A 22,468-nucleotide genomic window follows, 5' to 3' on the forward strand; every position below is an offset into this window, starting at 1 on the left:
TCAGATGGACTCGGAGATTTACCCAAAAGTCTTTATTCAGCTGCCACTTTATGGAAATGTACATCATAGATACAAAGTAGAAAATAACAGTAAATCCATTGAGAGCTTAATCCATATTCTGTGTGAATTCATATTAGTGAAGTTTCTGACTCGGTGCAAAAGGCCACCGTGGAGTCAACACTTGGTTCATACATTTTAAATTCACAATTTAAAGTCTCAGTCCTGGAAAAAAAAAATGCTGTCCCCCTTATTTATATTCTTCCTGACAGACACATACAGGATACACAATTCTGTGGAGAAAATCCTGACATGATGAATTTTTTTTACATTTCTTTTGATTCCCCAATTTTTAAAGGGCAAAACAGACTTTTTATATCACAGAATAACATGCCTTATTTCAGATTTGCTACCTAATGACATGAAATATATTTATTCAGTGGCAATTTTGCCTCAAGACATGTTGATGGTGAACACTGAAAGGCTGTACAAGAAATGATGTGAGCTGGCATCTGTTTGGCAGGAATATAACCAACAGGAGAGTCGAATCATAAACCCATAACCGAGGGAAACACGGCTGTTCCTGCAGAGGGAAAAGAGCATCAGAAGTCCATCTAACAACATTTGTTAAACTTGTACACACATAAAAATGTGTTTTTAAAAAAGACAAGCACATGCTTTGTTATGTGGTTAAATGGAAACATATCAGTTTTTTGCAATTACACTGCAGCGATAAGACAAAAAATATTTCCCAGGCTAATTAACTGGCCAATATTTGGTCAATATTCTGCCTTTTTGGGCGGTTTACAGAAGATTTACCTCCTCATTGTGTCAGTTATAAAAATCTACCGAAAGATAAATCTATCTATCACACTACTAATGCAAATCAACCAGGCTTCGCCCATTTTTGTCATGTATGCCTTAGGCTGAAATGATTTAAATAAGGAATAATGTGACGTGTAAGTAAATATGATATAAAATTAGTGTGCATTTCATTGTATTATTTCAATGTATTTCATTGTATTATCTATACAGTATATTAGCAAATTAGCTCACAAGATATCAGTATTAGCATTTGATAAACCCATACTGGTCAACTGTGAATGCATTGCAAAATATTTACTTCTAAACAGTTTACCACCCTCTAAAAATATTATACTATTATGTATGTAATAATTATTGTATATAGACATCAGCAATGATATATATTATGTGAAATAATGTCACTGCCATGTCATTGATTCGTACTTTTTGGGCTACCTTGACCGTCTGCAGAGTCAATGTCTGGGACTTTCCAGTCTTGCTTGCGTCCTTTCTCATAAAGAGCCTTGAGAACCTTCCGGAACTCCTCTTTTCCTCCGTTATGACTCAGCTCCAGGTACTTCCTGTACAACTGTAGGGCAGTCCGTGCATCTTCAATGCTATCATGAGTTTCACCCTGGATGTTCAGATCTAAACAAATATTCAAAACGCCATAAAACGCTGATTCACGGAAAATGACATATTGTCAGGAGATAAGAAAAGTTAATGCGAGAAACCCACCTAGAAAGTACCATGCCAGGAAACGCAGAGATATCATACGTTTCCTAGGCATGTGGAAGAGGTAGACGGTGTCAATCACCTGGTCTTTTGGAACCTACAAAATGGGAGGGGCTTAATATTGGTTTCCATTTTAAACTTACTTTCCACATACTAAATAAAATATTAACTTACACAAATTCAACTCACCATCAGGTTAATGACCCGAAAATCCTTCTGCAAGCCGTGGCCGACAAAGCGAACGCCAGTGTCGATAAGAAATCGCAATTTAAGATACGTAGACTTCAGAGTAGTCAAGTGTTTGGAGGAAATCTTTGCATCCAGGTCTCCAGGTTTGATACCAGAGTACTGAGTCAGGTAGTCCACCACCTGTACATGCAAAGTAACTAGTAAGAAGCAGAAAGTGTTTTCCCAACATTTTGAACATGATTTCAAGTTTTTGACAAAAATACCGAAAGCAAACGTACAGTAATATGGAAATCACAAGTCAAGTACAGTGATTCACCTTTCGCTTAAATTATTCAAAAATGACGACCGTTATAATGACGGTAACAGATCTCTCCTGATAAGGCACAAAACTGAGGTTCTCACTTTATGAGGTCATTAAAAAGCCCTTATCATTTCCAAAGGTAATTTCCCTATTATGCGAGTTACATTTTGGCCACATGTGTGTAGCAAAAATCAGCCTTTAGTGCTTAAACATTTTCTGTACACACAAAGTTGAGTAATTTACAGGAATGACAACCGCATTCTACAATCAAGTTAAATCCAGAAAAATGCAGGTAGTGACAACCGCATTTACAAAAATGTGCAGTTTGTACGGAACCGAATTGGACAGTTGTTGTTACTGCCGTATTTAAACGCACACATGTTACTCTTCTGTATGTGTGCAGTGCAAGAAAGTCACAGGGAAAGAGGTATGGGCCTTGACTGGACAAAAACACTGAACAAGAAACAAGCTCATAATGAACCGAAAATAAATCCAAATGCTTTATATTGAAAATAAGATCTCACCTTCCCACTTTAATAACTCAATAAACTTGAACGTTTTATGAGCCAAGCTTAACACTTATAATAAGTGGACATGGCAACACTGCAAGAGAGCGCTCTGCGAACACGACACCTCTGTTGGGGGTGGTCCAGTTTCAATTGCAAAACACAACGGCTGCATACGAAATCGCAAACTTCCCTACTATATAGTAGGCAAAAAAAAGTATGTCAATTCACAGTACTCATAAAAGAGTAGGCAAAAAAAAATAATTCACCGGATGACATACTTGTCTCGGAGAGCTTCGGAAGTGATTTCGGACACTTTACTATCCCATGATGCCGCGGGAGAGGATTTATGAATGGCAGTGAAGAGATGTAACTGACGCTGTTAGGTCACGTGATAATGACAACATGGCGAATGTAGTAAGTACAGATAACACTCTTACTAAATACACTCATACTATTTAGACCTTATGCGCCAGAGAAACGAGGGCGTCTTTAGAATATTGTCTTTTAACTTCCGTTTTTGCGGTCGCTCTGTATATTTCTATGGCATTGCTGTCCAGGAGTAATTAGCTTTGAAGTGGATTTACTTAATGTAAAGTTAACGAAAGTTATCATGAGGACTGTAATGTTTAAAGGAGATGACTTAACAAATGTCAGTCGACCGGGAAGATTTTAAAACGAGCCGTTCATTAATAAACACGCAAAATCGCTGTGAAAATACAGACCAGAAGTCAAAAGACAACGAGCGCAGCGCTGAAAAGGGGCGGGGCTACATAAGGTCTATAGAATGTACTTTTTTTGTGTGGTCGTGAGGTAATTACTAATTCAAAATAAGTACCTACTCAAGAGAGCACGTGATTTCGGACGCAGCCAATGAGACTTTTGTTGTTGTAATATTACTATTTATGTCATCACAGTTTCAGGAGTTGTGTTCAGTACACACAAACACAATGATAATTTAGGGGATTCACTCCCATATTAAATTGCGGTTGTCACTCCTGAAACTTTACAGCGTGTACATGTCCTTAGAATGTTTTGACAGTGTCTTGACCTGTTCCTGTGTAGATATGTAGTCATCAATGAACGGCACTCCCTCATTGGGACCCTGGCCTCTCACGCATGTGATACGAGCGACAGACATCTGGCTGGGCTTAATGGTGGACTTGGTCCCGTCACTGCGCAGTTCTGCCTCTTCCTGTTCAAGCACACGAAAGCATTAAATATTTGGGGTAGGAAAAAATATGTTTACAAAATTCTCAGTAATTACCGAATATTAGTGTTTCCTACTGACCTGATTGAGTGTGACAAACTCTGCGTCTAATCCAACAAGGTCTCCAGCCTGCGGCATCTCGCTCATCATTAGGGGGATGAAGGTGGCGTGACTCTTCCTCTGTTTCCGTGCCAACGAGGCCTCCGTCAGCAGGACGCTGGCTTCAATAGGGTTCTTAACTATGAGGAAATGGGAGTAGATGCAGGAATAATTAAAACAATACAAAAACAAAACAGCTGCAAAACAAATGTCACAACAACAAAAAAACTACATACATGTGTATTATAAAGGTTTATAATCATAATAAAATGCAAGAAAACTTCATAACCTTTTAGTGCTAACATTAAAACAATTTAGTGAGAAGATTACACTATAGTACAGTTCAAAAGTTTGGGGTGAGAAAGATTTTTTAATGTTTTTGAAAGTGTCTTATATTCACCAATGCTGGTCAAAAATACAGTTGAATTATTGTGTGACATTGTGAAATATTATAACAAATTAAAATAAATGTTTTCTATTTGAATACATTTTAAATTGTAATTTATTCCTGTGATTCAAAGCTGTATTTTCAGAATCATTACTCCAGTCTTCAGTGTCACATGATCCTTCAGATTCATTCTAATATACTGATTTGCTGCTCAAGAAACATTTATTATTTTTATCAATGTTGAAAACAGTTGAGCTGTTTAATATTTTTGTGGATTCTTGACTTTATCTTTCATGATTCTTTGATTAATAGAAAGCATTTATTTAAAACAGAAATATTTGTAACATTATAAGTCTTTACTGTCACTTTTGATTGATTTAATGCATCCTTGCTAAGTATATTACAAATGTTCCATAATTATAATAAAATGCAAGCAAAATGGGGTTTTTTTTGTGTGTGTGTGTGTGTGAGTGTGAGATAACTGATACATTTTTAAACAGAAGATGTATTTAAAGTCAGATAAAGTATCACATACTTCGCAAATCATACTTGGCGTTGTAGTTCCTCTTGATGTAGTAAAGTACAGCCGGAACCTTCCAGTTCGCATCAAACTGTGCTGATTCAGCCTAATGGAGATATATTTCGTGAAACAATTCAGTGTCATAAAATGAAACAAAATGAAAAAACAGTTTTTACTGAACTAATACATTACATGGGGTGTGTAAAGTGTAAATTTGACTGATGTTTGGTACTTTTACCTTGTCAATCGGCTCAATCAGAAAATCATTGAACAGATACCACTGCTGGTGTGTTACTCCCTGAAAGCAAGACACAGAAAACTCAGTTCATGTCCAACATATCATGTCAAATATCTATAAGTGCTTAAAAGACTTTGCTCACTTCTTTCCTCTGATGGTAGGTCTCGCCCACTTTGATATGTGCCACCAGGTTTCCTCCGGTCCGAGCATCTTGGATATGAGACACAGTGACGACCAAGTCATAGACAGAAGCCCCATCTGCCTCTGCACTTTCAGTCAGCTATGAGAAGAAATAAATCACAATTTGGTTGAGCAGAGTTTTCTTTTAATAAACTCCAATGTCATCTGTCTGAGGTTTGACAATCCTTGATATGTTTAATGAAGTTCATCTGTTGGAAAGAGTGAAAAGGCGTTCCTCACCTCTTCTCCCTCAGACAGGCAGCTGACCTCCAGGCCCTGAGACTTACTAATGCACATCTTCAGACTAAGAGGGATCCACACGTGCCTCATGTCCTCCGCCTGAGAGTCAAATGTCAAGCCCTCCACATTGCACAGCTCTTCCCTGTACACAACACGTGCACACGTGGACACACACATTAGAATATATATGTATCAGGGTTAGTATCATTAACTAAAACTATTTCAATATTTCTGTTAATTGAAATAAAGCTGAAATAAAATATAAACATTAGTTGAAAAACTTTATTTAAACGAAAATTAGAAATGTTGCATTTAAGTTAATAAAATAATTGGAAATAATTCAACTTAAATAGTATTATTTAAAAAAAAACACTATTAAAATGCACATATTGAAATGACTAAAAATGAAACCAGAAATAACATTAAAAAAAAATTTTTTTAAATCACATATACATATACACACACACACATATACACATACATATATATATATATATATATGCGTTTCTCCAATCATCACACTTACTCTAAACACCATTCTGTCGGAAGAGGCTCTTTGGGTTTGTGAGGTTCAGCAGCCTCTTTCTTCAGGGCTTTGTTGAACGCATACTGTAAACAAAAAGAGTATTCATTGCTGAATGAATGGAAAATCAAGACAAATCAATGTGCCTAGAGTTTTTCACACCAATTATACACCGATCAGCTGAATGAACAGGCTGTTGCATTGCTGATAAGGATTTTTAACTCACGACGCAAGCGGACGTGTAAAGAATTAGAGAACATTTAAGGGCAGATTTATGGCTGTAAATACATGACTATATATTCTGGCAACAGAAAGGGATATGGGTCTGACCTCAGTCTGTGCCTTCCAGAACTCTGCCTCTTTAGCGCTGTTCACCTCACAGTTGATCACCAGAACATCAGGCAGACAGCGAATGTTCCTGGTCTGCACCTAAAAAAAGATATGCATTTAGTATTTAGCCATATACACTCAGCCATTCGGTAATATTTTAGAATTTTTTTGAGTGTCTTATGCACATACAAGGCTGCAATTATTTGACCAATAATATAGTAAAACAGTAATACTGTTACATTTGATTAATATTTAAAATAAATGTTTTCTATTTTAATATATTTTAAAATGTAATTTATTCCTGTGATGGCAAAGCTGATTTCTCATTACTTCAGTGTCACATGATCCTTCAGAAGTCATTGTAATCATTCATCAAATTTTGTAAGAGAAAGAGGGAATGACTTACTGTTGGCTGGTATTTCTCACAGTTCTCACACCAGGCCTGTGTGCTCTGTTCCAGACAGATACTCTTCTTCAGGATGTCTGCGAAGTCATATTCCTCTATCGTCTTATCTGTCCACATCCAATTAAAAAAGCAATCCAATTATTTAATTAATTCAGTTTCTAGAACAAGAAAAAATCTAAATCAAACCACTCTCCACAAAACCTTTCAAAACTCTAGCAAAACATCTGTAATTCATGCCCATGCTGGTCTATATAGATGTGTGAATATAAAGTGTGGTGTGGTGGTTCTGACCCTGAGAGCTGTGCTCCGGGTAGTGCATGGTAAACAGCAGAGTCAAAGAAGAGCGAACCGTCTCCTTTCCACAGCGACACAAACTGCTGTTCTCCACTTCACAGCCAAACAACCGACCAATCACAGACTCGCCTGTGGAACCCAGCGCACTGCCATTGACACAAAACACAAATTGTTTTTAACTCAGTGTTGTGTGATCTGTTGCATTGAATTGATGGGGCTTGTGTTTCATGAATGATGCAGCTCCACTGTGGAGTCCACACCTGCTGCTGGCTCCTCTGTACGCCTGCGGTCCTTCCTGCTCCAGTGTTTCCTGATGCAGCTGTGCGAGAATAAAACGGTTCCAGCTCTGGATGAGACGTCCCAGACGGGCTTTCCCTGTCTGCTCATCAGAGTCAGCCAGGATCAAACCCAACGCCGATGCCTCTGGAATTGTCCGGAAAGCCCGGAGAAAATTACTGGCCTGTGAAGGAAACAAAAAAAACAAATGCTCTGTGCATGTGCATATGTTATGCATGACTGACAGCTCTGATGGAATAGATATGCAACCAAAGCTGGTGATGAACTCTGATTGGATGACAAGCTCTATCGTATACCTGGCAGGGGTCTCCTCTACTCAAGTCCAGCATGTGAAAAAGGAACCCCAGCTCACAGGCCAGGCAGAACTCCTTCTGACACAAGTGATTCTGTACCAGGCACCTGATTGGCTCCAGGAAGTACAGCACCTGTCACAGCACACACAGGGTTAACTATTAATACAATTCTAGAGGGCCAATACATCCAAAGTGAAAGTTATGCATTCACAAAATTCCTTAGAGAGCACAAAAAATCCCAAGGACTTTTTACAGTAATCGGCATGTGACGTATTGGGATTTTTTTTTTTTAAGATTCATCAGACAAACTTCAAATTGCATTTCAACTTAAATATATAACTAAAACATATAATATATAAAATATGTATGCATTTACTTTAAAATATGTATGTACTTGTATATTGATTATTAGTTATATTTAATTATTAATAAATATAATAATAATATTGCAGTAAAAGAGTGTGTGTGTGTGTGTGTGTGTTTTCACCTGGATCATGCAGTTACAGTAAGCATTGGGTATGTGAGGCTCCAGACCAGCAAACAGAGTCCGGTTATAGTGCTTAAAATCAAAGTCTTCCAGTCCCAGTTTGGAATATTTAATGGTCACCTGACATAAACATAAGTCACATAATCAGAACAACAACATGAGAATCAATACAGATCTCGCAATAGGGCATTGTGATTAATTATTAATATTTTATTATTCAACTGCAGCAAACTTTCTTTGACTTCAGTTTTTGTTCTAAAAACAATATATATAACATCATCTCATCTAAAAGGAATTTGCATGCAAACATTTGTAATGGACAAAATAGCTCAAGTGGTATGTAATTATTTGAACAAAACATCACCAAAGTCATTGGTTTATGCACAATAATGGCTCATCACTACCTTCCTGTATTTCTTTGGAATCATGTAAAGATGCGGCTCCTCATCTCGACCAATAGGAGACTCCGGGACCTGATTATAGCTGTCATACTCAAGTTCTACGTCTTTTATCTTATAAGGAACCTGGGAAAAACAGAGATAAAATGTGTAAAGAAATAACTGGTTATACAGCATTACTGAACTGAAATGATTGACACATTGTCAAATAACATACCAAAGACACTGGATCAGCTACAATACTGTAAGATATTATTTAACTCTTACAAAATATGGAAAATGTTTGTCTTGATTCATTTTAATTACTCAATAATTGTTTAGTAATCATGTTTACACATTTAATGATGCTGAAACCATTGAAACATTTCAATTCAGCATTTTTCCATCTTTAGATGATTCAAACAAGTTTGAAAAGAGCACATGCTTGCCTGGTTTCTGGGACGGGTTCTAGGATTGGGGGCATATCCAATAAAGCCCACAGTCTTCATAGTCCTGAGAATCTCTGCATCTACCGCAGGGGCTCGTCTGACACAGTGAAAAGAATCAACATCAACAAACCGCCACACATCTCATTTTTTGAGGAGGGAATTGATATTCATAAACTACATAAATAAAATTGGTGTCAAAAAAAAAAAAAAAAGTGTGAGATACCAGATATCATTTTGCTCAAATTGAAGAATATCACAACAAATCCAGTTCTAGGATTTAAGGTCATGACCTAGAATGAGACATACTGAAGGGGGCAGTATTACTCAATAACACTCGGATACAGGGGATGTGTGTACTGCAAAATACCATCATACAATACAACATTCTGCAAAAAATAGTATTCATATTGTGCACAGTATGCAAACTGAATGTATGCATAGAATACCAAGATGACCTACTACATTTGCCAAAACATGCAGTATACAAAAGAACACAATGAAGTATGTTCAACCTTTAATTTCCAATGAAATCCCAGCAGCAATTTCTATCTTCTTTTTTTACTTATAATTTGATTGAACAGGCAATGTTTCCACAAAATTGGATTAAAAATATGTTTTTAAGTGTGTAAATGTGTAATTAAGAGTTTATATTTGATATACACAAAATATAAATAAATACATGTATAATAAAATAATAAATATAACAATAAATATATAAACAATAACCTTATTCTCATGGATCTTCAAGCACTATATCCTTTACAAAATATTTATATATGCACTATCATTGAAGCGTTTGGGGTCAGAAGGATGCATTAAACTACATTAAATGGATTAAAAGTGACAGTAAAGAAATTTACAATGTAATATAAATATTTCTATTTCAAATACATGTTGTTCAGAATCATGACAAAAATCTGCATGTTTTCCACAAAAATATCAAGTGGCACAACTGTTTCCAAAGTCAAAAATGTTTCTTAAGCACCAAATCAGCATATTAGAATGATTTCTGAAGGATCATGTGACACTGAAGACTGGAGTAATGATGCTGAAAATTCAGCTTTGCCATCACAGGAATAAATAAAAATTTGTATTAAAACTATTATTTAAATTGTAATATTGAAATGAATGTTTTTACTGTATTTTGATCAAATAAATGCAGCCTTGGTGACCATTAGCATATATAAGGCAGAATGAGGCTCAGTCATACCTGGGGCTGGGCGTGATAAGGGCGGTGGGCCAATCAGAGAGCAGGGGCTCTGTGCTGGTAAGGGGCATTGGCAGAAGGCACAGAGGCATCAGCTCATGGTTCCAATCCAGCTGGGGCAAGGAGTCCACCAGGCAGGGCAGGGCTAACTCTGTCTCCCTGGAGTAACTGTTGAAGGACACCTCTGGGGCGCTGGACCACAGGTGCACACCGCCACCAGAGTCCCCAAAGGAGAGCGCCTGTTTGCTGGACGACACATCAAAGCTCATCAGCAGCTGCCCCCCTGTGTTGACGTGGAAGATATCAGCCAGACTGGCCAGGCCGGTGGGCTCGCAGAACTGACACTGACCTACAGCGACACACACACACATCAGGACCTCAGTGACAAATAATAAGCAATAATATTTTTGTGTAATATTAAATTTTTTTGTTTTTTTTAGAATACCATTATTAATTACGAAACTCTGTTGTAAACAGATATCTTCAATCATACATTGTCATATGAACAACTAGTAAGTTAATAGACTAATTAATTCATCACAGTAACGGATATAATGGAAAAATGGCTTTGCCGTTTAGTGGAGTCAGCTGTAAACTCTGTAACAACTCTGAATGATTCATTGGTCACTAAGTGACTTATGAATCTCACAAATCAGTAAGTCTATTTGGAACCTGATTCAAAACCAAAAAAACCAAAGGGTTTTTTGTGTGAATCTTTTTGACTAAGATGAAAAAGAACCCGTTTGTAAGAGGCGTTTGGTTACTGATTAAGATCCATCCCCATACCGCACAGAATCAATAACTTCTAAGTCAATAAAAAAAATTAAAAAAAATGTCAACAGCTAAATTGCTCGCTATCAGATTCTGTTCCTCCCATGTTTCTCATTCAAAAAGATTATATTTATCTAACTGATGCTGATTAAGATTCATCACATCATCTATATGTACAGTATGTGAGAGAGTAAGTAAAAGAGTGTTATCAATGACTTTGTTTTTGTAAAGAAGACTTTTCATTTTTTCTATTATCTTTTATCTTTTAATTACAAACCAATTCATTTTGCTCTCAAATACAGTATAGTTTAATTGAATACAAATATCTGCATATAGTTCATATAGTAGCAAACTCTAGCGAGATGATATCTAACAAAACCACACATGGACATACATTTTAATTTATCAAAAAAAAATGTGTGCACATTGTCTGGAGGCCTGTAAAGTTTCAAAATACTTACAAATTGTCTTTTTTTTTTTTACCTCTGTGCAATCTTTAAAAACTATTTAAGAACTCTGCTTCTCCAACAACTTTTATTTCCTTTTTTTCTGATTTCAACCAAACCCTAAAGGATAAAAAATCTAACTCCAGCCAACATTGTTCTTTTTCGACTTGAAAATACATCACATTATGCTGTGTAAGAATGTCTTCAAGTCAAGGACATTGCGATGCATTTCTGGGACACTGTTGAGCTGCTTCAGCAGGATTAGTTCATGTGACCCAAAAATGTGACTGAAAATCTATGTGGACAACATGACAACCACCACCAAAAGGGAAATGAAAGCAAGGTGGGACTTTTAAATGCTGAAAAACTGCACCTAATGGAGATATAATATCAGCAAGCTTCATAAAAAAAAAAGAACTAGATTCAACATGAGTCTGGGAACAACAACGGTAGCCCAAAGAAGACCACTATATGTTGATGAAAATCATTTGCAAGTTGCAAATTAAAGTCCCACAACATTTCAGTTGGCTGTTGACTGTTGACTGGGGTGTGGCAACCACTTAATGTTTTCTTTTTAGTGGTAATAGTTAGGTAAATACCAACTTCTGAGACACACACGTGCATCATACCTGTTTGTGAAATGATAGCCAGACGGGAGGTGTATGTGGGGATAAAGCGGAGAAAAACGGGGTCCACATGGACCTGCAGTGGGCTGATGGCCCTCATCATGCGTAGGTCATACACCATGAGGAACCGGTCACATGACAGTCCATTCAGGCCACGGCTCGAGAAACCGCATGCCGCTAACAGGTTACCGTGTACGTCGAAATCTGACAGGCTCCCGGAGAACGCGTCAAACTCATACTCCATTTTAAATGTACGTACATCACGCAGAGACACCTGTGACAAATAATTCAGAAATGAAAATGGGGAGATTAATTTAACATTGATTACTATATATTTTTTTACCATATACTTATATACCATATATACTTACATATACCGTTAATTAAGGTTATGCATATTGATGAATGCATTCAACAATAATGGTTGGAGGAATCGTTCATTATCTATAAATCTACACCAGAAACAAATTAAATTTATTTGCAGCATTAAGATTTTAGGTTAGTCACCTTTTAGTTTTATTGCTGTATACAAATATGTACTTCATTCATAAAACTGCATGGAGAAAAAAAAAACTTACAAGAATTTGTAGAAAATTTTTGTTTAGAAAACTATATTTAAACAAATGTTGGCAAATGACATTAGCTGTGGTTACTAACGAAATAAATATTTTCATTGAACTGCAATGTGATCACATAAACTGTTGTGGTGAGACAGATCGATCCATGCACATAAAGCTCTTCCACTTAATTTTGTGGACAAGCTGAAAATTCCAACTACCAAATCGTCTGAGCTGATCTGCATGTGAGAAATTTAGGAATGTATGAATGAACAAAAAGAAAAAGCCCTATGTATTCTACCCGTGTTTATAGCTAAAGTCTAGGCAGCACGGGAAACATGAGATAACAGCAAACTTTTCACACACCACATCTCTCTATTTCTGTGGGAAAAGCGAAAGGAGGAAACTGTGTGTTCCACATCCATTTTCGTTTTACTCCTTCACTCACCTTGCCGGATGTGTGACCGCAAAAAAAGAAGCGATTGGACTGTCTCATGATGGCGACTCCAGGCACTTCAACAGTAAACTAGAATGACAGTAGAAATGAAATGAACACTTTAGAAAAAGATCTCTGAAACATCCAATCATAAATGTTGTAAAATGAGTCTTGAAAACATCCATAGATGTATTAATCTAAAAAAAATTTTTTTTTTTTATAATATACAAAATATTATAAATTGAAAAGAATGAAATGAATGCCATTAAAAATAAATATAAATATAAATATAAATTAAATTAAATTAAATAAATAAACATAGATAAAAAAAAACAATAAAAGTTAACAAAGTTATAAACATCATCATCATCATCTTTTTTTATTTAATGCCATGTCAGCAATCAGAGCTATCTTCATGGCAAAAATTAAATTACAAAAACACAAATATCATATAAATAACAATAAAACAATAAAAACAGAACAAAGATAAACAGCAAGTCATATTATACAATACATTTTTTTAAGTTAACATATGATAAAAAATTCAAAACCTTTTCTGGTATAATCTCATTAAAAATGTCCTTAACTGAAATAACTTCATAAAAAAGCATTCTGCTCAAAGTTATAAACAAAGCTGAACTATAAAATATAAAAATTTATTTTTATATATTTTGTATCATTATTTCTAAAAGAAACAAAGCAAATATGCTTTCTAGAGATTGTATTTGTTTAATGATCTATAAAAAAATCAATAAAATATCAAATTATATATATATATGAAGAGTTCAGATGCAAAAGCCTCTAAGTGCCATCTGAAATTTTCTCATAGAATGATATATTTTTTTCACGCTTGTATATTTAAGTTCAGTAATTTCACTTAAATGACAATTAATAGGTAATCTTTATTGCCATTTAAGTGAAATTATTGAATTTAAATATACGAGCTTGATAAAAATGATCATTCTAGAAGAAATTTTCAGATGGCACTTAGAGGCTTTTGCATCTGAACTCTTCATATATATATATATATATATATATATATATATATATATATATATATACATTATTTTAAAAATGAACTATAAAATATATATTTTTAAAGTTTTATGTTTTATCTTTATTCTTTATTGAAAAAGTTTATTTATAAATGCTTTATAAAAATAGGAAGAGCTTGTAAAGTATTACCGAAGTGGTATTGTATCACCTTACTTTTTGTGTTTCCTGTACTGTGGTGAGGTCAAGTTCTACCACATAGTTCTGCAGACCCCCCATTAACAATGTGTTGTTATCGTTCAGAATCAAACTGTGCATGTCTGCACCCTCCTCCATTCTGAAAACAAAATGAATAAATGAATGAATGAACACCCACACATAGGCATACACAAGCAAATTAAACCATTTATTACAGTATTCACAGTATTTTCTGTATGACCCCATTTTGAGGACTTATGACTCACACCAGTGCTTATCTGGACATGTAAATGTAGTGTTTGTAGGTGTGCAACTCACGGAAAATCAAACATAATAAAACCTCCTCGCGTGAGGCATTTGAGGTTGTTTTTGGTCAGAAACAGCACCCCCGTGTCCATACTCTGGATGTGGCGAATGTCATCAGTCATGTGTACCTGGAAAGAGGAGTAGCGGCCCATTGTCGGACCAAAGAAGGAACTTGCATGTCCCTGTTATGAAAGAGAGGAAAGAACAACCACACACACACCCAAGTCAGTAATGCGGCTCAGGCTTGTGAATAAAATGACATCATCTGAATGTGGAAGTACATCAGAGACACTGCATTCGATCACTATCAAAAGCACAGCTGAATTTTTGGAGCGAGATTAAACTTTAACTTTCCCAACTTCAATAGAAATATTTATCCATTCATGCAAAATTTTTGGTGAAAACACTTTCTATGTTGGATGTAGTCTCATTGTTGTCTCATTGTTGTCTCGCTTGGTGTGTTTTTTCGGTAAATGACGTAAATGCAGTAATAATGTGTCACTTCACCCGGTGGTTCCCCATCCACAGGAGCTCCTCCTGCAGGTCGAAGTGTGTGGCCGTCACGGGGATCCCGACCTCAGCAGCCACGCTGTGCAGCTCCGAGTACATGCCCTCCACTATGTGCACGGAGTCGGACACCGGCACGGCTAACGCATCGGGGTCCAGCTCCACACCCTGCATCAGCGCGGGGTCGAGCCGTGGGTCCAGGGAAGAGTCCAGGCCGGGCTCCAGGCTGCCGTGCATGCCGGGCGCGTATTCGCCCAAGCCCGGGTCCAGACCCTCGAAGTTCATCATGAGGATGGTGATGCTGGGTTAGAGGGACAGCAAAATGAGGTCAAGGGTGCCTTTTGTGTCCCTTATGAAAAAAAACTCTTTTTTTGTGTGTGTGTGTGTGTGTGTTATTAAAGGTATTGTTCTTAATACATCAACAAAAAATCTATTAACTTTTTATTTAACTTTCATCCTCCTCCTTAATGAAATGGCTTTACGGTTTCCCAGCTCTATGTTTCCAATTTCTTCTTAATTATCAAGAATAATAAAATCATACTCACCCCTTGCATTTTTTAGTGCTCATATTTATTTTATATATATATATATATATATATATATATATACAGTACAGGTCAAAAGTTTGGAAACATAACTATTTTTAATGTTTTTGAAAGAAGTTTCTTCTGCTCATCAAGCCTGCATTTATTTGATCAAAAATACAGATTTTTTTTTTAAAATATTGTGATATATAATTACAATTTAAAATAATTGGTTTTCAATTTATTATACTTTAAATTATCATTTATTTCTGTGATGCAAAGCTGAATTTTCAGGATCATTACTCCAGTCTATCACACGATCCTTTAGAAATCATTCTAATATTCATTATCAAAATTGGAAACAGTTCTGCTGCTTAATATTTTTTCATAACCTGTGATACTTTTTTATGATACTTTGATGAATAAAAAATAAAAAAAATAAAAAAAAATAAAAAAGAAGCAAATGTTTTAAAAATAGAAATCTTTTGTAACAACAATATACACTACTGGTCAGTAATTTGGGGTCAGTAATTTTTTTTCTTTCTTTTTTTGAAATAAATCAATACTTTTATTCAGCAAGGATGTGTTAAATTGATCAAAAGTGATAGTAAAGAAGATTTATATTATTAGAAAATATTTTTTTATTTTGAATAAATGCAGTTCTTTTTAACCTTTTATTCATCAAATATATTAGGCAGCAGAACTGTTTCCAACACTCATAATAAATCAGAATATTAGAATGATTTCTAAAGGATCATGTGATAGACTGGACGTCACATGTGACACTGAAGACTGGAGTAATGATCCTGAAAATTCAGCTTTGCATCACAGGAATAAATTATTTTTTAAAGTATATTCAAATAGAAAACTATTATTTTAAGTTGTAATAATATTTCACAATATTACTGTTTTTTTTCTGTATTTTTGATCAAATAAACACAGCCTTGATAAGCATTAGAGACTTCTTTCAAAAATATATAAAAAAGTAATGTTTCCAAACTTTTGACCTGTAATGTATATATACATTTTACCAATTTATTTAATATTTTACTAATATTAATTAGCATTAAAAAAATGGTTGTTAGTGTCATGAAATTGGTCAGGCTAGTAATAGCTAAAATAAAAACTAAAAAAAATTATAAGAAATTATTTACATAGATCATTCATTTAGCAAACGCTTTTATCCAAAGCGACTTACAAATGAGAACAATAAAGCAGTGAAACTAACAATAGGACAACAATATGCAAGTGCTATGACCCTTCTCAGTTTAATCTAACGCAGTACATGTACTTTTATTTATTTTTATAAATAGATATAGAAGAGAAGAGAAAGTGTTAGTATTAATGGATCAAGTGTTGCCGAAAAAGATGCATCTTCAGCCGTTTCTTGAAAATGGCCACGGATTCAGCAGTTCTGGTTGAGTTGGGCAGATCATTCCACCAGCAGGGAACAGTCATGGTAAAGGTCCGAGAAAGAGATTGTGTGCCTCTTTGAGATGGCACCACAAGACGACGTTCGCTTGCAGAGCGATCGTCTGGATGGCACGTAAGTCTTAAGTAATGAGTTTAGGTAAAAGGGAGCAGAGCCAGTGGTTGTTCAGTAGGCAAACGTTAGTTACGAGCGGCAACTGGCAACCAGTTCAATTTTGTGAGGAGAGGAGTGACGTGCGCTCTCTTCGGCTCGTTAAAGACCACTCTAGCTGCAGAATTCTGGGTCAGTTGCAGAGGTTTGACAATGCAAGCTAGAAGACCAGCCAGGAGAGCATTACAATAGTCAAGTCTGGATAGAACAAGCGCTTGGACAAGGAGTTGTGTAGCATGCTCTGATAGGAAGGGCCTGATCCTCCTAATGTTGTATAAAGCAAATCTGCAGGACCGGGCAGTTCTGGCAATAATAATAATAATAATTCATTACATTTATATAGCGCTTTTCTCGGCACTCAAAGCGCTTTACATAGAAGGGGGGATCTCCTCAACCACCACCAATGTGCAGCATCCACTTGGATGATGCGACGGCAGCCATATTGCGCCAGAACGCTCACCACACACCAGCTTACTGGTGGAGAGGAGACAGTGATGAAGCCAATTAGTATATGGGAATGATTAGGAGGCCATGATGGACAGAGGCCACTGGGCAATGTGGTCAATGAAGTTCAATTGATCATCAATCACAACTCCAAGGTTCCTGGCTGACCTTGATGGAGTTATGGATGATGAACCTAGCTGAATGGAGAAGTTGTGGTGTAGTGTTGGGTTGGCCAACACAAGCAGCTCTGTCTTCACAAGCTTAAGTTGAAGGTGGTGGTCCTTCATCCAGCCAGAAATGTCTGTCAGGCAGGCTGACATACATTTACTTTTTAAAATCACCTTTTCAAAATGGAAAGGCACCCTTTTAGATAATGGACCCAGTTGTGGAGACGTATGTGCTTCTTTTCAAAACCTACAGTGAGCTGCCTACCAAGACAGCATTTTTGAGCACCATGAGTTCAATAAGCGCATTCCAATTCCGAGTGAAACGCCTATGACACCAAATATTGCAGTCTAGGTAGACAGCTCTGGACTCTACGTAAATAAACGGGACGTTATTTTACCGTCTGCGAAAGTTTTCCGGTGTCCTACCGCAGTACAAACAAGACAAATGTTATATGAAAATCGTTTTAAATCGGGCGTGCATTAAACATCTGAATTAAAGAGCAACGTTATTTGTTTTCTTTGCGTGGAACGTCTGACATCTAACGTTACACTCAAGATTTCAAATAGCAAAAAGTCCTTTTGACAGCGTAACGGGAAGGGCCTTAAAATGTGTAGTTTGAACATTTAACAGGATAAATCATACCTTTAGACTACAGTTATCCTCGGATCCATGTGCACACTACTCCCTTCAGTCAAAACAAAAACAAGCACGCACTTCCGGGTGAGATCGAACTGCATCCGGGATTATCATCGGCTCTAAAACGGTGGCTAAAATGAAAATATTACTTTGTCTGTCTGCCTGTCTATGAAATATGTTTTGATTCTGAAAAAAATAAACAAATAACAGAAAATGTTCCGCTATGGAAAAGTAAAAAAATTTTTTTTATTATTATTATTCTCTCTCTCTCACTCTCTCTCTCTCTCTCTCTCTCTCTCTCTCTCTCTCTCATGTTTTGTTTCAGTAGACTCAGTAGATTTATTTCAAGGCTTTTGTTAATACAATTTAATAAAAAAAAAAAGGACATAGGACATCTTATTAAAAAAAAACATGACATCTAAAATCAAATAATATGATAAAAGTGAGAGAAATGAGGTCGGTGCGGTGGTGAGTTGAGGTAGGGCCAGAACAAACATTACCAGAAAATCTATAAAAATGATACCACAACAGAGTGCCATCTTCAGGACAGAAGACATTCTGTGCACAAGCTATAGGCTAGGTTTGCGGACATAGTCTCACTTCCTTTAATAGCCTAATAAAAACTCTCAAATGGGGGAACTATCTCATTCAGGATTCTAAGAACAGTGAGGTTATAGGTTTACAGCTTTGGAAGTTCTATCATTTCGATTGTCTAAATAGGAGAATTGTGCTGCTCCATCGTAATGTCAATAAAATGGTGGAACATTTGTGAATGGGAAGATCTGCAGAAGAGATTTACCACCTCAAATTCTCACGAATGTCTTATGTGCTTGAGGTGGAAGAAAATTCCTGTAACTAAGTAATACTGACTTCTAAGTTAATGGTAATGTAATGGTGACTTTTAACAGCAATATGGAGGTGCACTCCAAAAATACCTTGGTTCAGAAGTACATGAGAAATTCAGGAGGAGCTACTGCCAAGTTTGTTATTATTTGTTAGTTATGTTACTATGCAATGGTATGCATTGGGTGCATTACATTTACAAATTATTACATCATCACACTTCCCGTATTGCTTTTGTTATGGCCCTCTTTTTAGTACATCACAAAGTGTGCTTATCTACTGATAGTGGACATTCTTTGCATTTCACATTAAAAAGGAAGCTGTTGACTCATAATATTTGTAAGAATATCAATCAGAGGTCAAGTTTTCAAGAAAATTCCACAAACTCACACAATCAGCATGAAGTACCATGGGGAAAAGATTCTGTCAGAGAAATAAAAAACTATTTATATATATATACATTCAGAGTTTTTACATTTCATTTGAATATATAGTTATATATATAAATTAATCAAAGTACTAAATTATACATAATTCCTGGATGTAAATCCAATGTGGAAGCTTACACCAAGTGCAAACTGGACTGTCTGTGTATGGCTGCATCTGAAGCCTTAAATTGCTTCTGGTAGTAAAGCATCAATGCACGTCCGAATCCAATGTTAGCTTCACTGCCTGTCTCATGAGATACCTTCATCTGATCAATTTTTGAAGGCAGCATAGATGTATCCTTCACTGCCTTTGATACCACATTCTGTTACAGTTAAGCTATAAAATAAAGATGGCATCTGAAAGTTGTTGTTGGAGGTGGTCAGTTTATGTGTAAATGTACATTTTTACTAACCTTTTCCACTTTTTATGTCATTTCTCGCTAGAAATTACTATCATGGTACTGAGGAATGAGATGGGAGAAAAAAATATTTTGCAATGCTTTCGTAGCCTATTAGGCAACCTCACACATGTTTTGTGTTCTTCAAGAAACTTTTCCTTCGCTCGCAAAATGTATCCCCACTTTTTATTCGCTAGGAAAATAAATAAATAAAAATAGTCTTTGGTAACTAACGCAACGTTTCTTGGGAAACGCAAAGTTTTTGTTGGAGAAGTCATATATTTTGCGAGGGATTGCAAAAGTTGTGAGAAAACTGCAAAAAAGAAATCAATAATCAATAAATAAATTGAGAGAACGCAAAAGCATTGAATTCCATTTCCCCCTCTCATTTCATATTTTATTCCATCACAGTCATGCTTTGGTAAATCGTAATTATGACATAAAAAGTCGAAATTATGACATTCAAAGTCATAGAATGTCATAATTTAACTTGGTTGGATGTATCATTTTATTTTATTTGTATTTATTTTCTTTGAAATTTAGTAGGCAATTATGACTACGTATGCCATAGCCTACATTTTTATGTCATACTTTTTAATCTCAGAATTATAACTAAGAATGTCATAATTATGACTCGATATGTCAAAATTTCGATTTTTTTAATCTCATAATTATGTCATTATACGATTCACAAGCAGGATTTCTTTTCTTTTCTTTTTTTGGCCTTCCACTGTAATGAAATCGGGCTATTAAGTTATTATTTTAATAACTTATAAAATTTTAATAATAATAATAAGTTTTCTCGATTTTGTTGAGCATCTTGGATAGTGTTTGAGGAACAATATTTTTAATGAAAGCGAAACCTGAAAGGCACTTAATTAAATCTCTCTATACCTGTCAGATCGCGGGGAAACTCCTGGTGACTCACCAGCTATCTCAAAACATATAAAGCTCGTGTGTCAGAAGGATAATTCTAGGATAACTCTAACAGGACTGCACAAGACATTCTGCCACTATGGATACAACATTATTGTTTGTAGTTTGCTTTGTGGTATCGGCGTTTTCAGCCAATGGTGCCCCGGTCCGCGCAGCTGGTGAGGTGCAATACAAGGAGTGTAAAGAGCTGTTTGTCAAACTCATTGAGATGGCGAGAAATTTATACAACAAGGTACGAATGCCTACTTTAAGAATACATATATTTTACATTTTTCTTAATTTCTAAATTCAGTCTTTAGTGTTTCAGACACCCTTCTTATGTTGTTGATTATAATAAAGCAATTGTATGCTCTGTGCAGGTTGAGTCTCCTAAAATTGCAAGTATCATTGATGACGCTCCAGTGTCTATAGGACCAACTGACACATGTGATCCATGGAGCCTTCAAAACAACAAAGAGGTAACAGGATAATTTATATATAGATGCATTCTTATTGGTCTATTAATGATTCCACATGTTGTAGCACTCAGAATTTTTTTTACAAAAGTTGTCACTGGGGCAGTACTCTTTCAAAAAGCACACATTTGTACCTAAAAAGTGCCTTAAAGGTACATATTGGTACCAAATGTGTACATATTAGTACCTAAATGGTACATGGAACCTTTTTAAAGGGTACCGCTTTTGTATAATTTGTTCTGAGAGTGTGCTTATCAAATGTTGTAATCTGTCTGTTGCTTTTCAGACTTGTCAATCTCGAATTATTATGGCTCTGAAAAACTACACCAGAATTTTTCACAAGGACGGTGTGTTTAAGAATTTAGCTTGCAGTGGATGGAGAGAGCAGGCCAACAACATCTCTGATGTCACCAGAGAGATTCTGCGGGTGCTTGAGGTATGTGTGTTTTTATTCAAAATCTTTGCTAGTGTTTCATGTACTTCCTTCTGATGTATCGCACACCTGCCACGTTTCATAGAACAAGAGGCAAAAAGTTATTCCCACATCCTTATCTGTTATCCTCCTGGAAAGTTTCATATGTAAATGTGTTGCTTTATCAACTGCTCTAGTAAACCCTTTTAATTTCATTATTGTCTTGTTTGATGACCAGGAACCAGTGGTTGATGCTCCTTTGACTGCGGTAGACTGGTACGACAACACTCTGTGCCGGGACAGTGTGGAAAGGATCTACTCCTTCTCTATCATATCTGCACGCGTCTTCTCTTTTCTGGCATCCCCAGTAGCTCCTATGGTTGAGATGAAACAGTGTTAGATTGAGAGGAAAGAAAGAGAGGTATAACCTACATGTTAGTAGTGATCATGTTGGTCAAAATGTTCAAACAGCTTTTGCTGCTTCTACAAAGGTTCTCCTGTGTTATAACAATACAGATTTAATAACAACTCAAAGTTGCATTAACATTAAGAATTCATGTGTGACATGATTTGATATATTTATAGAACTATTTATTGTGTTCTTATTTATTTCTGTATTTATTGTACGATGATTTTATGTAACTTCCAAGAAGGTGTGTCATTTATATCTAATAAATATATGAACAAGTATTTCAGAACTCTGTATTCATAAGTTGTCTTCATTGTTGCGTA

General features: G+C 35.9%; 2 protein-coding genes across 3 annotated transcripts; one reads left to right on the forward strand and one right to left on the reverse strand.

The window, feature by feature from the left end:
* Positions 1 to 17: 17 nt before the first annotated feature.
* pan2 (poly(A) specific ribonuclease subunit PAN2) lies at positions 18 to 18,378 on the reverse strand. 2 transcript variants are annotated; one of them, XM_082144592.1, is made up of 26 exons: positions 18,271 to 18,378; positions 14,911 to 15,211; positions 14,416 to 14,585; positions 14,116 to 14,236; positions 12,919 to 12,996; positions 11,917 to 12,187; positions 10,074 to 10,419; positions 8,864 to 8,960; positions 8,442 to 8,561; positions 8,038 to 8,157; positions 7,554 to 7,682; positions 7,221 to 7,420; positions 6,958 to 7,106; positions 6,667 to 6,773; positions 6,261 to 6,359; positions 5,934 to 6,016; positions 5,408 to 5,549; positions 5,130 to 5,267; positions 4,988 to 5,047; positions 4,765 to 4,855; positions 3,824 to 3,981; positions 3,584 to 3,727; positions 1,726 to 1,905; positions 1,540 to 1,633; positions 1,258 to 1,449; positions 18 to 580 (listed from the first exon to the last, which is right to left on the reverse strand). In XM_082144592.1, the coding sequence occupies exons 2-26, from the start codon at positions 15,196 to 15,198 to the stop codon at positions 546 to 548; spliced, it is 3,612 nt and encodes a 1,203-aa protein (XP_082000718.1). In that variant the 5' UTR covers positions 15,199 to 15,211; positions 18,271 to 18,378; the 3' UTR covers positions 18 to 545. The 2 variants fall into 2 exon arrangements, with proteins under 2 accessions (XP_082000718.1, XP_082000717.1); XM_082144591.1 differs by having other exon boundaries at positions 1,246 to 1,449.
* A 2,482-nt stretch (positions 18,379 to 20,860) lies between these two features.
* Positions 20,861 to 22,380, forward strand: LOC309481296 (uncharacterized protein). The gene is made up of 4 exons (XM_082146163.1): positions 20,861 to 21,101; positions 21,229 to 21,327; positions 21,611 to 21,760; positions 21,975 to 22,380. Exons 1-4 carry the CDS (start codon positions 20,949 to 20,951, stop codon positions 22,134 to 22,136), a joined length of 564 nt encoding a protein of 187 aa, XP_082002289.1. The 5' UTR covers positions 20,861 to 20,948; the 3' UTR covers positions 22,137 to 22,380.
* Positions 22,381 to 22,468: the final 88 nt, after the last annotated feature.

The sequence above is a fragment of the Leuciscus leuciscus genome (genome assembly GCF_965113295.1).
Source record: "Leuciscus leuciscus genome assembly, chromosome: 18".
Taxonomy (NCBI): domain Eukaryota; kingdom Metazoa; phylum Chordata; class Actinopteri; order Cypriniformes; family Leuciscidae; genus Leuciscus; species Leuciscus leuciscus.

Coding starts and splice junctions, on each gene's coding strand:
- LOC309481296 (XM_082146163.1), top strand. CDS start 20,949: ATGGATACAACATTATTGTTTGTAGTTTGCTTTGTGGTATCGGCGTTT. Junction 21,328..21,610: donor GCCTTCAAAACAACAAAGAG/GTAACAGGATAA, acceptor GTTGCTTTTCAG/ACTTGTCAATCTCGAATTAT. Junction 21,761..21,974: donor AGATTCTGCGGGTGCTTGAG/GTATGTGTGTTT, acceptor TTTGATGACCAG/GAACCAGTGGTTGATGCTCC.
- pan2 (XM_082144591.1), bottom strand. CDS start 15,198: ATGATGAACTTCGAGGGTCTGGACCCGGGCTTGGGCGAATACGCGCCC. Junction 7,421..7,553: donor GTAGAGGAGACCCCTGCCAG/GTATACGATAGA, acceptor TTTCCTTCACAG/GCCAGTAATTTTCTCCGGGC. Junction 1,906..3,583: donor ACATATCTACACAGGAACAG/GTCAAGACACTG, acceptor TTGCATGTACAG/GTGGTGGACTACCTGACTCA.